Source organism: Perognathus longimembris, chromosome 7 (genome assembly GCF_023159225.1).
Source record: "Perognathus longimembris pacificus isolate PPM17 chromosome 7, ASM2315922v1, whole genome shotgun sequence".
NCBI classification, from domain to species: domain Eukaryota; kingdom Metazoa; phylum Chordata; class Mammalia; order Rodentia; family Heteromyidae; genus Perognathus; species Perognathus longimembris.
The window spans coordinates 46717957-46730247 of record NC_063167.1 but is presented as its reverse complement, the minus strand read 5'-3'; the positions used below and the strand labels follow the sequence as shown (position 1 = coordinate 46730247).

The window sequence follows — 12291 nt, the reverse complement described above, 5'->3', positions numbered from 1 at the left end:
AGAAAGAAAGAAAGGGAGAGAGAGAGAGAGAAAAGAAGGAAGGGAGGTAGGGAGGGATGGACGGGAGGGAGGGAGGGAAAAAGTGAGAAAGTGAGAAAAAAATGTTCTTTATAAAATATTTTAATCTGTCAGGTTTGTGTGAGAAAGCAGGCCAATGAGCAGTGAGCATCTCTGGACTCCTTTCTGCATCCCCACTACCTCCCTTCCAACACTGCCAAACATCCTCTCCCTCCTGTACTTTACTATATTCTCTACTCATTTGAGGAACCTATTATCCATCCAAATAATCCAACTCAATACTATCACGTATGCAGATTAAAAAAAAATCTCCCTTCCTCAGCTACCTACTAGGTCTTTCTCCTTTTCTTAACACAAAAACATCGTGTGTGTGTGTGTGTGTGTGTGTGTGTGTGTGTGTGTGTGTGTGTGTGTGTTCTGAGACAGGGTCTCCTTATGTACAATAGGTTGGCACTGAGTTTGGGATCTTCTTGTCTCCATTTCTCAAGTATTGGGATTACAAGCACATACCACTACTCTCAGCAATAATAAAACACCTTGAAAGAGTCTATTACTCTTCTCTCATTTATTTACTCATGAGACAAAGCAATCAGAATTTAGTTTTCACAATTACATCAGAACTATGGTTGCCAAGGTCATTAATAATACTTCAACAATATAAAATGACATTCTACACTTTCTTGTTGGCTGTTTTTTGTTTGTTTTTGTTAGTTTTATTTTTGTGTTGGCCAACTCAGGACCTGGACTCTGTCTCTGAGTTTGTTCAAAGTTAGCACTCTATCACTTGAGCCATAGCTCTCGCCTCTGGCTTTTTGGTGGTTAATTGGAAATAAGAGCCTCACAGATTTTTCTGTTCAGGCTGACTTCAAACTGCTCTCCTCATATCTCAGCCTTCTGTGTAGCTAGGATTACAGGCATGAGCCACTGGCACCCAGCTTCGTTGGCTGTTAGTGAGCTCTTGAGCTCTGCAGCAAAACTTCTCATGTTTTTAGGCTTATGTTGAAGGGTTTGTCAGGTTTTTGTTTTATTTTGTTTCATTTGTTCTGATTTTTTGCAGCTTTGGACAACTATCTCCTCCTCTGGAACATAATTCACTCCTCTCTTTAAAAGTTTCATGTTCATCTATTCAAAGGAATATCATTCAGTGGTAAGAAGAAGAAAACTTCAAAACATGTCACAACATGGATCAAACTTGAAATAAGGCACACACACACAAACACACACACACACACACACACACACACACACGTCTGATTCCCTTGTATAAGGAATCCACAATATCAAAACTCGCCAGATACCAATGGCTCATGCCTGTAATCCTAGCTACTCAGGAGGCTAAGATGTGAGGATTGAGGTTCAAAGCCAGCATAGGTAGAAAAGTCTATGAGACTCTTAACTTCAGTTAACCAGCCAAAAGCCTGAAGTAGAGTTGTGGCTCAAGGGGTAGAGCACCAGTCTTGAGAGAGAAAGTGAAATGAGAACGTGAGGCCCTGAGTTCAAGCCTTAGTACCTTCATAGACATACACAAAAACAGTAGAATAGTGGTCTTCAGGGGCAAGGGGAAAGAGAAATGTGGATTTTTTTTCTCACTGGATATAGTGCTTTAGCTTTCAACATGATTCTAGAGAGAGAAAGTGCTGATAGCTGCACAGTGTGAATGTTCTGAATGTCATTGAACTGTGAATGGAAGCATAGTAAAAACCAATGTATACTCATGTCATGTGTACTTACCACCAGCAGCAGCATCACATCAAAAAGTTGTGGGGTTTTTTTTGTGTGTGTTTGGGTTGTTTTTTTTTTTTGTTTTTTTTTTTTTTTGTAGTTTGGTATTTACAGAACTCTTATTTCAAGGCTAGCCTTCTTTCTCTCCCACACATCCTCCTTCCCTCACTCCTGACTCCTTCCTCCTTTGGTCTGTTATGGGAAATAAAGTTAATTTTTGTGTCAATATATTTCCTCTTTGAGAATGGACAAACGGACACCCCTCAGTCCCTTATCCCCCCACCCCCACTCTACCCTACTCTACCCCAAGGTTGTCATTAACTGGGCCCTACACAGAAGTGTGCCTTTGACCCCTGCTGACTAGTCGGAGAATTTCCATTGGATCAAACATATGACCCAAGTTAAATCAATTAGAGTTCTCCAAGGGACTTTTTTTTCTGAGCTTTTGTAAATGAAACTCCTCCCCACTAAAATTTCTGTTAGTAGCAGGTAAGCTCTGAGCTGCTGGTGGCCATCTTGTCAGAGTGAACTTCTCCTGTTAGAAATCTTTAGTCCCCAGATGGGAAAAGAGGAAAAAGTTCTAATGACACTACTCAAATTCCTGCAGCCTCTGGGTTCTTTGAAACCCCAGCAACTATACAACAAATGGAATATGGAATTTTCAGTTATCTATCCAGTAGGATAAAGCCAAAGCCAATAATTAAAAAAAAAATAAGTAGAGCTAGATACCAGTGGCTCAAATCCTAGTTACTCAGGAGGCTAAGATCTGAGGAGCATCCATTTTATCATCCTTCCTGATCCCTCCCAAACCCACCCCTCCTCAATTAGAAGCAGACACTTAGTTCCAAATAACCAACAAAAAGCTAGAAGTGGGGGCATGATTCAGGTTGTAGAAAATCAACTAAAAGCAATAGTTAAGAGAGAGCAAGGAGACCTGAGTTCAAGCCCCAGTATTGGCACACATACACATAAAAAAATATGACATGTTCAGTGTTTAACATATACTTACTTTGCAAGTGTGGCTTTCCCACCTCATTCTTACATGTGAAATACTGCTTGGGGTATGTAACTCTTTAGTGAATCACAAGAGATTTGCAAGAAAGGTTGTAGTAGTGGTACGTGTGTGAAGGGTTACAAAAATACAGGCATAGCTGGGTGCTGGTGGCTCATGCCGATAATCTTAGCTACTTGGGAGACTGAGAGCTAAGGATCATAATTTGAAGCCAGCCTTCGCAGGAAAGTCCATGAGACTCTTATTTCCAATTAAACTCCAAAACAGCTGGAAATGGAGTTTAAGTGGTAGGGAATTAGTCTTGAGCACAAAAGCTCATAGGCAGTACCCAAACCCTGCTTGCATTGAAGCTTCAGGACTGGCACATACACTCACACACACACAATACAGATAGACATTTTTGCACCTAAATGTACACTCAAAGATTTATCTTAATCTCAATATACTCTTTTCATTTACCTGCCAATTGTCTACTAAGAATATTACTTGTAAAGTAATAAAATCATATAAAAATTTTATACTCATTGCAAATTGGAATAATAATGAATGACATATTGATTGAAGGAATGACAAGGATTTTGAAGAATGGTGATACACAGCATTGAAATAGATTCAAGGGGATTCTCTAACCTACTGGTGCCTGAGGTACCTGTCAATACAACCTTTATGAGCAGCACTTACAGAGCACAAGCAAAAGTGAGAGTGCTATCATAGGAATGCATCCTCAATGAAATATACACAAGCATATATAATATTTGGCTAAAAGAATGCACCCTCAAGAGCTGGGTGTGGTGACATACACTGGTGATACCAGCACTCCGGTTAACACAGGTGGATCGAAAGTCCCAGGCCAGCTTAAGCAATATAACAAGTCCAAGTTCAAGACTAGGGGGTACATGGTGAAACTCTGAAAAAAACAAACAAAACAAAAAACCAACCTATCAAACAAATAACCAATCAAAGAAAAGCACCCTTAAAGTGTTGATACTAAGGAAAACATTGGAATAAAATAGAAAGCACCCTACTGTCCAATCAGAACTAGAGAATAGCCTAAAATATACGAGGAGGCTTAAGTTTTTGTTCCTTCCTACCAATCCCACTCTTCTCTATTACAGGGAAACTCACTGATCATAGACCAGGACTCTGGTTAGTTCAGTCCAGACAAGATCGTTTTCTAACAAGAGTTTCTAGAAAACAGGGTCTGTGATTCCTCTTTGCATTTCTGTAGTTAGCACATTTTTACTTATAGCAACCACTCAGTGAAGATTATCCCATGAATTCAGTGTCTTTATAAGATGATAATGAGGATTGAAGATCATACTGCCATTCTTTTCCCAAGGAAAGCTTGGACCAGCCAAATCGTGCATTGATACCTATTGTATAGCTTTAGCAATATTAATGGGGAATATGAAGGGGCTTTAGGGGAACAATTCTGCTTTCATTACTATAAATAGAGGTAAAAGATGGTTAAAATTTAAGTCAAGGAAGCTTAAAAATTTAAATATACAATTAAATGGAAATAGACTTTTCTGGCTTACTTTAATTTGGCATTTAAAAAAGTTGTCATGCAGTGATTCAATCTCATTATTAGTGTGTCCCCGTTAAACAAACTTCCCCTAGTATGTGTGCAATTAATCACACAGTTGATCATAATGAAAAAAGTCTTAGAAGTGTTTAAGATTATGGCTCAAAATGGAAACTATGATAAGTTATATTTCACCAAGTTATACATTAGAGGAGAGAAATTTTTAGATAATTGGATATCTTTTCAGGGAAAGCAATGACTCGTTTATCTTCTACCTTTCATGTCTTATTCTCTAGTCTAAAAATGCCTGTAATCTTTTTGTTCGCAACAGTGATGATCAGTTGATGTAGTTAAGTTCACAGGACAAATATCCTGTGATCAAAGTGGTCAAGTGAAAGCAATCTGATTTCTAGAATGCCACAAAACCCTTCAAAACCTTCCTTGTGACCTATTTCAATAGAAAGTTCTGTTTGCTAAGAACATAGAGCTGAAGAGTGTGCTCGGCTCAGATGCAGGGTTTTGAGTAAATTCTTACCTAGTAGTTATGCTTTTGTACTTATAAGTGGAGTTCTGTATACGGAGTTACAACCTTCCTGTTACATAAATGGAAAGAGTGATGTTCTTTCTACGTGGCCATTGACAGAAAATGGAAGGTTTCTCTTAAGTTGTTCTGGAAGTGGAGCCCTCTGTCAACTGAAACATGGCCTGGTGTAAGGGCTTGGCCCTTACAGCTCAGCCAACACCAGGAGGGCTGTCACACCAATGGTAATATGTCTAATAAATTTATAGAAAAAAAATAGTTGTTTGGAGCTGAGCTTTGGGATTAGGCACCAACAGACCCAACCAAAATGGAGTGACTTACGCCAAGTGCTACAAAATCAAACTAAAACTATACAGAAGCAGTCATCACCTCCTCCCCAAAAACCAGTTTTTCCTGAAAATCAGAGACTCATCATATCCTATCTGAAAAGGCTCAGTTACTCTTAGCATGGTGAGAAGTTTTACAAGAAAAGCAACATCCCTTACCCTCCTTTATTATTCTGTCTCCTTGTTTCCACCTTACAAAATCCAACTTGTTCTGACCTGCCCCTATGAACCACCAGTACAGCCAACTATATCTACAAACTTCAATTTGTAGCCAGTACCAATAGTTCAAACTTGTAATCCTAGCTACCCAAGAGGCTGAGATCCGAGCATCTAGGTTTGAAGCCAGCCTGTGCAGACAGATGTGAGAAGCTCTTATCTCCAGTTAACTAACAAAAAGCCTGATAAGGAAGTGTGAATCAAGAAGTACATCACCAGCCTTGATTAAAAAAGCTAAAGGAGAAAGCAAGGCCCTGAGGGTAAGCCTTAATTTCAGCATGAAAATAAATAAACAGAAATTAAATTTGTTGAAATTTGTCTTTTAACAGAAGTGATACATATTTTACATCCTTTGCTCCTCTAACAGCTAATCTGCTCCTCTAACTGTGGAAGTTTCTTATTAGCCCTCTAAAGAGAATGTAAATCCTCGCCACTCTTACCCTCATCCCTCAGAGGATAAATGGTAAAGCCTTTAAGCAGTGTGGGTTGGTTATGTTTCCTGAGGATGTGGACAAGCTAAGATTTCCTGCATCAGATAAGGTGCTTGCCTCTGTTAATTTCCACGATTTAGGGCAAGTTCCACTGCTTGAGGCCTGCATATACTAATTTTTTTTTTTACTCCAAAATTTTACCTATTTCCTTTTCTCAGCTCACTGGTCCCTCTTCTAAGTTTTCTGTTTTGAAGACATGCATCATTAGCTACCCAGAAGTATATGGGGTGATGGCCTCATTATATAACAAAGACTGTCAGGCGTCTAAGGTGGAGGCCTGCTGGTAGTGGTGTCTGGTCTGGTTCTTGTAACTGAAGTCTAGAAGTGAGGAAGAAACAAGAACTAATTTTTGGTTGCCTAAACAATGGAAGAAGAACACAGGCCAAGACCAAAAGCCCCTCATTTTTTGCTGAAAATGAACAAAGCCATCATACAGAATGGATCTCTGGATTAAACCAGTCTTGAAGTGATTGATCTGTCCTTCCTAATATCAGAACCAAGATCTATGTCCAAATATAATTACTTAATACTTAAAATTACTCAACTCACTTTACTGCAGTAAAATTAAATACTTTCAGCATGTTATTGACAAAATTGAATTTAGGATCCATTTTCAAAATTAACCATTAATTTAAAAAATCATTTTAATAATGAACACGGGGCTGGGAATATGGCCTAGTGGTAGAGTGCTTGCCTCGTATACACGAAGCCCTGGGTTCGATTCCTCAGTACCACATATATTGAAAAAGCCAGAAGGGGCACTGTGGCTCCAGTGGTAGAGTGCTAGCCTTGAGCAAAAAGGAGCCAGGGACAGTGTTCAGGCCCTGAGTTCAAGCCCCAGGACTGGCAAAAACAAAACAAAAGTAGGAATAATGAACAGAGTAAGTAAGGTGCAATGGTTTTAGAAGCAACTGATTGTTGCAGAATCACCTTATGTTTTACCAAAAATGATGCATATCTTAGGATTTAGACAGTGAAGCTCCGATTTAAAGAGTTTATAGCATTGAAATTCAATGCTTGATGAAGCCAGCATAATTAGCCTCATTTTACAGACAAACAATTGAGACTCTGACTGTTTTAAGCAAATTGCCAATGGTATAAAACTATCCAGGAGTAGTGTGAAAACCAAAGCTAGTTTTGCAACTTTTCCTAAATGTTGATCTTAAATCTTTCAATAGAATCTACTTCAGGTTATGGATATTAGTTTGAAAAAGAAAAGTAAGTGAAAAAGCAAGGGAAAGAGTAGTAGTTTAATTTGTTCTTCTTGTTCTTAAGAGAAGGTCTTAGTGTAGGACTCAGATTGGCCTCAAATCTTCAATTCTCCTGCCTCCTTTTCCCAAGTGCTAGAGTTACAGGTGTGAACAACCACACTAGGCTAAATGGCATAATTTTAATCTGAAGGCATTTTTTTTTCTGTTTGGCCAGACTAGTGGCACAAGATTGTTTTCCCAAAGGCACCAGCAATATTTTAAAATCTAGAAAGTCCTCATTAAGCATTTCATTTGTATTTCTGTATTCCTCAAGGGAAGAGTTAAAAGATCTGGACCCTCGTGAACTGAGTGTGAACAGTCTCTGCATCCAGGAAACCATACATTTCTTTCTTCTGTGAACAGGGGGCATCAGCCCCTTAATCCCCTGGTAAACAATTTGGGGACATTTGAAAATTAGCAGCAACTATCTTACACCAATCTCAGAGGGGAGCTATGTCAATTTGCCTCTAGTTTTAGATAAGATGGGTGGTCATCAGTGAACTGTGTGTATTTCAAATGTACTTCAATACTTACATCCAGAAGAAATGTCTTTTCCACATATCAGAGTCTCTTGAAAACGTCCAGGACATTCCGCAGTGCAGTACACAGAGGCATGTGGCTCCAGAAAGTTTTTATACCAAAGCCAAGCTGTTGTTTGGTTAATCCTTGTGATGTGAGTGCTTTCTTTGATGCCATTCTTATAAAAGTTAAGTTTCTTTGGTTGACAGTTCTTAATGTCTGCTTGGCAATAAACAGAAAGATTCATACCCATTCTAACAAGGGCAGCTGGTTCTACCCATAGGTTGCCAGAGCAGTTTATATTCACAATTCCTGGAAACAAACATATAGCTTAATAAATTCTATGGAAAACGTTACTAAAGAGTCAGAAGAATATGGTACTGCACTTCATTCTTTTCTATTAATTACATGATTTCTATTGAAAAAGATTCTCTACCAGCAGCCCCACTTTTGGGCATCTACCCAAAAGATTATAAGCAAGACGACACTAAAGCCACCAGCACAACTATGTTCATCACAGCACAATTTGTCATTGCGAAAATATGGAACCAACACAATTGCCCCTCAGTAGATGAGTAGATCAAGAAAATGTGATACATATACAAAGTGGAGTTCTATGCCTGTATCAGAAAGAATGACACTGTCCCATTCGTAAGGAAATGGTAGGACTTGGAAAAAATCATACTAAGTAAAGCGAGCCAGACCCAAAGAAACAGGGACTGTATGGTTTCCCTCATAAGGAATAATTAATACATGTCTAGGATAGTCGTAGCAGAAGATCACAATAGCTATGTCCATATGATCACATAAGATGATGCTAAGTGAAATGAACTTCAAGTTATGGAAACAAGTGGTACATCACTTTGTAGTTATTTTCAATATTTCTTGTGATACTGTGCTTTTTCTTCTTTTTTTTTCATACTCCCTTCCCATGGTTTTACCCCTGATATCACTGTAACTGATTTTAATACCTTGGATATTGTATATACATGTATTGGAACTAGGGAAGGGAAAAGGAATACCAAAATTGAGAGACAAAGAATAAAAAGACAAACCAATGCAACAGCAATACTTATAAAACTATATGGTATAAACCAACTGTACAACTCAGGGGGGAGAAGGAAATGGTGAGGGAGGAGCAGGGAAAAAATGAGGGAAGATGTAACAAAATGAATAAGAAATGTACTCACTGCCTTATGTATGAAACTGTAACCCCTCTGTACTTCACTTTGACAATAAAGAAAAAATACCGGGGCTGGGAATATGGCCTAGTGGCAAGAGTGCTTGCCTCGTATACATGAGGCCCTGGGTTCGATTCCTCAGTACCACATATACAGAAAACGGCCAGAAGTGGCGCTGTGGCTCAAGTGGCAGAGTGCTAGCCTTGAGCAAAAAAAGAAGCCAGGGACAGTGCTCAGGCCCTGAGTTCACAGCCTAGGACTGGCCAAAAAAAAAAAAAAAAAAAAAAAAAAAAAAAAGAAAAGAAAGAAAGAAAGAAAGAAAAAAATACCAAAAAAGGAAAAAAGATTATCTATGTTTTTATTGATTAATTTTTTATAGTGTGCTTTTTATCCTGCATCTAGTAGTGTTCAACAGAATTACATTAAACTCTATGTTTTCCCTCATTGGTAATAATCAGCAAATAGTCCTAGCAGATGATTACAATAGCTCAGTGACTATGTACATAGGATCACATAAGATGCTGCTAAGAGAAATGAACTCCAAATATGGAAATAGGTGGTTTATCATTGTTGTTGTTATTTTCAATGTACTATGTGAAATTATGCCTTTTTCTTTCCTATAGTTTAGCCCATGTTGTGATTGTATTTGATTTTGGTACCCTTGGTATTTCATATACGTTTATTTTAATTAGGGAAGGGAAGAGGAACATCAAAATGGTGAGACAAAGGGTAAAAGGTGAACCAATGTAACCACAATACTTACAAGACAATATGTTGTAAACCAACTGTACAACTCGGGGTTGGAGGGAATTGGGGAGGAGGAAGGTGGGAGAAAAATGAAGGAGGCAGTAACAAGTTTGACAGGAAATGTACTCACTACCTTGCATATGTAACTGTAACCCCTCTGTACATCACCTTGACAATAAAAATAAAATAAAGAATTACATTAAACTAGAGCCAACCTGTAAGCTTCTTAAATTTTCTAGAGAGCAAATTTAATTAGCTTTCCTACTTTAATGTGAGAACAGAAGCATCACGAAGCTGCATAATTTCTTGGCGATCAATTAGAAATAATAGCAGCACTACAGAATCTAAACTCCATTCTCTAGATACCCAATCACTCTTTTGTTCTTTCATTTTAGATAAAAGCTACTTTATCAGCAAATCTTGAATATAATGAATAAATGAAGATATATAAATGAAAACTATACTCCTGCAGTAACATAAATCCAATGCTTAATAATTGCATAAAGTTTATCATTAATGTAATCTGAGAAAATATTCTCATTATATTGCTAAATTAAAAAGCAAGTTTCAAAACAACATACTTAATATAGGCTCAATGTTAGAAATAAGTGAATTAAAGAGAAATACACTAAGTTATTAACAACAGTAATTCCTGTATTAATATTGTCATTTTAAACTTGTACATTAGATGATTTAAAATACATGATGAATGTATTACTTCCATAACCAAAACCTTCTACTTCAAAATTATTGGTCTGAGAGGTATAACCCAATGGTAGAATGCTTTCCCTGGGTTAAATCTTCAGCACTGAAAAGAAATAAATAAGCCATTTTTGCAAAGCCAAATGACTATGAAATAGAATATTGATGAAATGCAATGCACACCCAAGAAAATATACCATAGTTATACAAAATTTATTATTATTGTTTTTCTGGAAATACTCCCATTAAAGTACTTCTAAATCTTATCAAAATATTGCTCGAGGTCATTTCTTATTTTAATTTTTAAAGGGCTTTTGGCCTTGGAACACAGTTTAAAGAATTAACTTGTTATATAATATAACATAATTGAGAATTTCCTTTTTTTTCAATGAACATTTACATCTAAGTTATAAATATTTAAATGTTGAACTAGTAAAAATATTTTGTCATCACAGGGAATTGAAATCAAGGTTATGAAAAAGGTAGGGGGGTTGAGGCAGTACTGGGGATTGAACTTGGGGCATTGAGCTTGTTAGGTAGGTACTCTATCCCTTGAGCCATACATTTTTTTCATTGAGTATTTTTGAGGTAGGGTCTGACTTCATGCCAGGTCTGTGATTCCTTTGTCACTGGAATGACAAGCATGAGCTACTGTGTCCAGTCATGGTCCTCCTTCAATAGCACCTTGCCCAGCCACTGACTGATAGGGAGTCTTGTGATCAGCCTAGCTGATCTCCACCTCTCAAGTAGCGATTGGACAATCTCCTTGGATTCCTCAAAGCTAGCTATACCTGACCCACAGGAATCTGGTCTTCTGAGCAGGGTCAGGTGTTTATGTGAACAATTACATAGGAATAATGACAGCACATAGTAGGACTGTGCAAGGCTGTTGTGGGAAGTAAGAGGTTAGGGCAAAGCCTGGCACATAGCAACCATCAACAAAAGGTTTGTAGAACTGGATTAAACTCTAATATGCCAGAGCAAAGCAATAAGCTTCTTCCTGGAAATAGTCATGTGATTTCAAGGGCTGCCCATAAGGATTATTTAAGAAACTACCCCTGTGTTTGGACAGAGGTTGGAGCATTTTTAATTTATTCCACATAAATTTTGGTACATTTATTTTCCCCACCTGATAAATTTTGTATTTTCCAGAGATCCTGGCATAATGCTTTGAAAAGAATGATTACTTAATATTCTCTTTGTGGAATAAAAGATACAGATAGATATATAAAGTACCTTACCTCCATGGCACCAGCTGAAGAAAATGTAAAGAGCTATTACCACATTCAGTTGAATCCTGATCTGATTCATGCTCCAGAGCAGTATAAAGCCCTTTGTTTCTCTCTGGAAGAAGAAAAATTAAGTTCAAATTGCAATATTTTAATAAAATAATGAAAAGTGTGTGTGTGTGTGTGTGTGTGTGTGTGTGTGTGTGTGCATGTGTGCGTGCTGGTACTGGGGCTTAAACTCACAGCTCGGGCACTATTTCTTGCTCAAGGCTACCATTTTACCAAATGAGCCACAGCTTCACTTCCGGCTTTCTGGTGGTTGAGTTTCCATCCAGGCTGGCTTTGAACTACAATCACCAGATCTTAGTCTCCTAAGCAGCTAGGATTACAGGTGTGAACCAGCAATGCTTGGCTAAAGGAAGTTTTGATTAGGAAGCAAAGAAATAGGGAAGAAAGAAAGACAGGAAAGAAGGGAGGGAAAGAGGTAAGAAGAGAAGAAGAAAACAAAAGAGGAAGACAGAAACGGAGGAAAGAGGGCACATAGATGTCACTGAAGATGTACTGTTAAGGAGATTAAAAAACAACAACAGGGGCTGGGAATATGGCCTAGTGGCAAGAGTGCTTGCCTCCTACACATGAAGCTCTCAGTTCGATTCCCCAGCACCACATATATGGAAAACGGCCAGAAGGGGCGCTGTGGCCCAGGTGGCAGAGTGCTAGCCTTGAGCGGGAAGAAGCCAGGGATGGTGCTCAGGCCCTGATTCCAAGGCCCAGGACTGGCTACAAAAAACAAAAAACAGAAGAATGGAATT

At 38.2% G+C, this 12291-nt stretch overlaps 1 protein-coding gene across 1 annotated transcript in view; it reads right to left on the bottom strand.

The window, feature by feature from the left end:
* Il23r (interleukin 23 receptor) overlaps positions 1-11561 on the bottom strand; it is a 57506-nt gene extending 45945 nt beyond the window's left edge. Inside the window, exons 1-2 of the mRNA XM_048349934.1 lie at positions 11492-11561; positions 7636-7932 (exon numbers count right to left, since the gene is read on the bottom strand). Coding sequence (XP_048205891.1) covers positions 7636-7932; positions 11492-11561 — 367 coding nt within the window. The remainder of the gene's footprint in view (positions 1-7635; positions 7933-11491) is intronic.
* Positions 11562-12291: the final 730 nt, after the last annotated feature.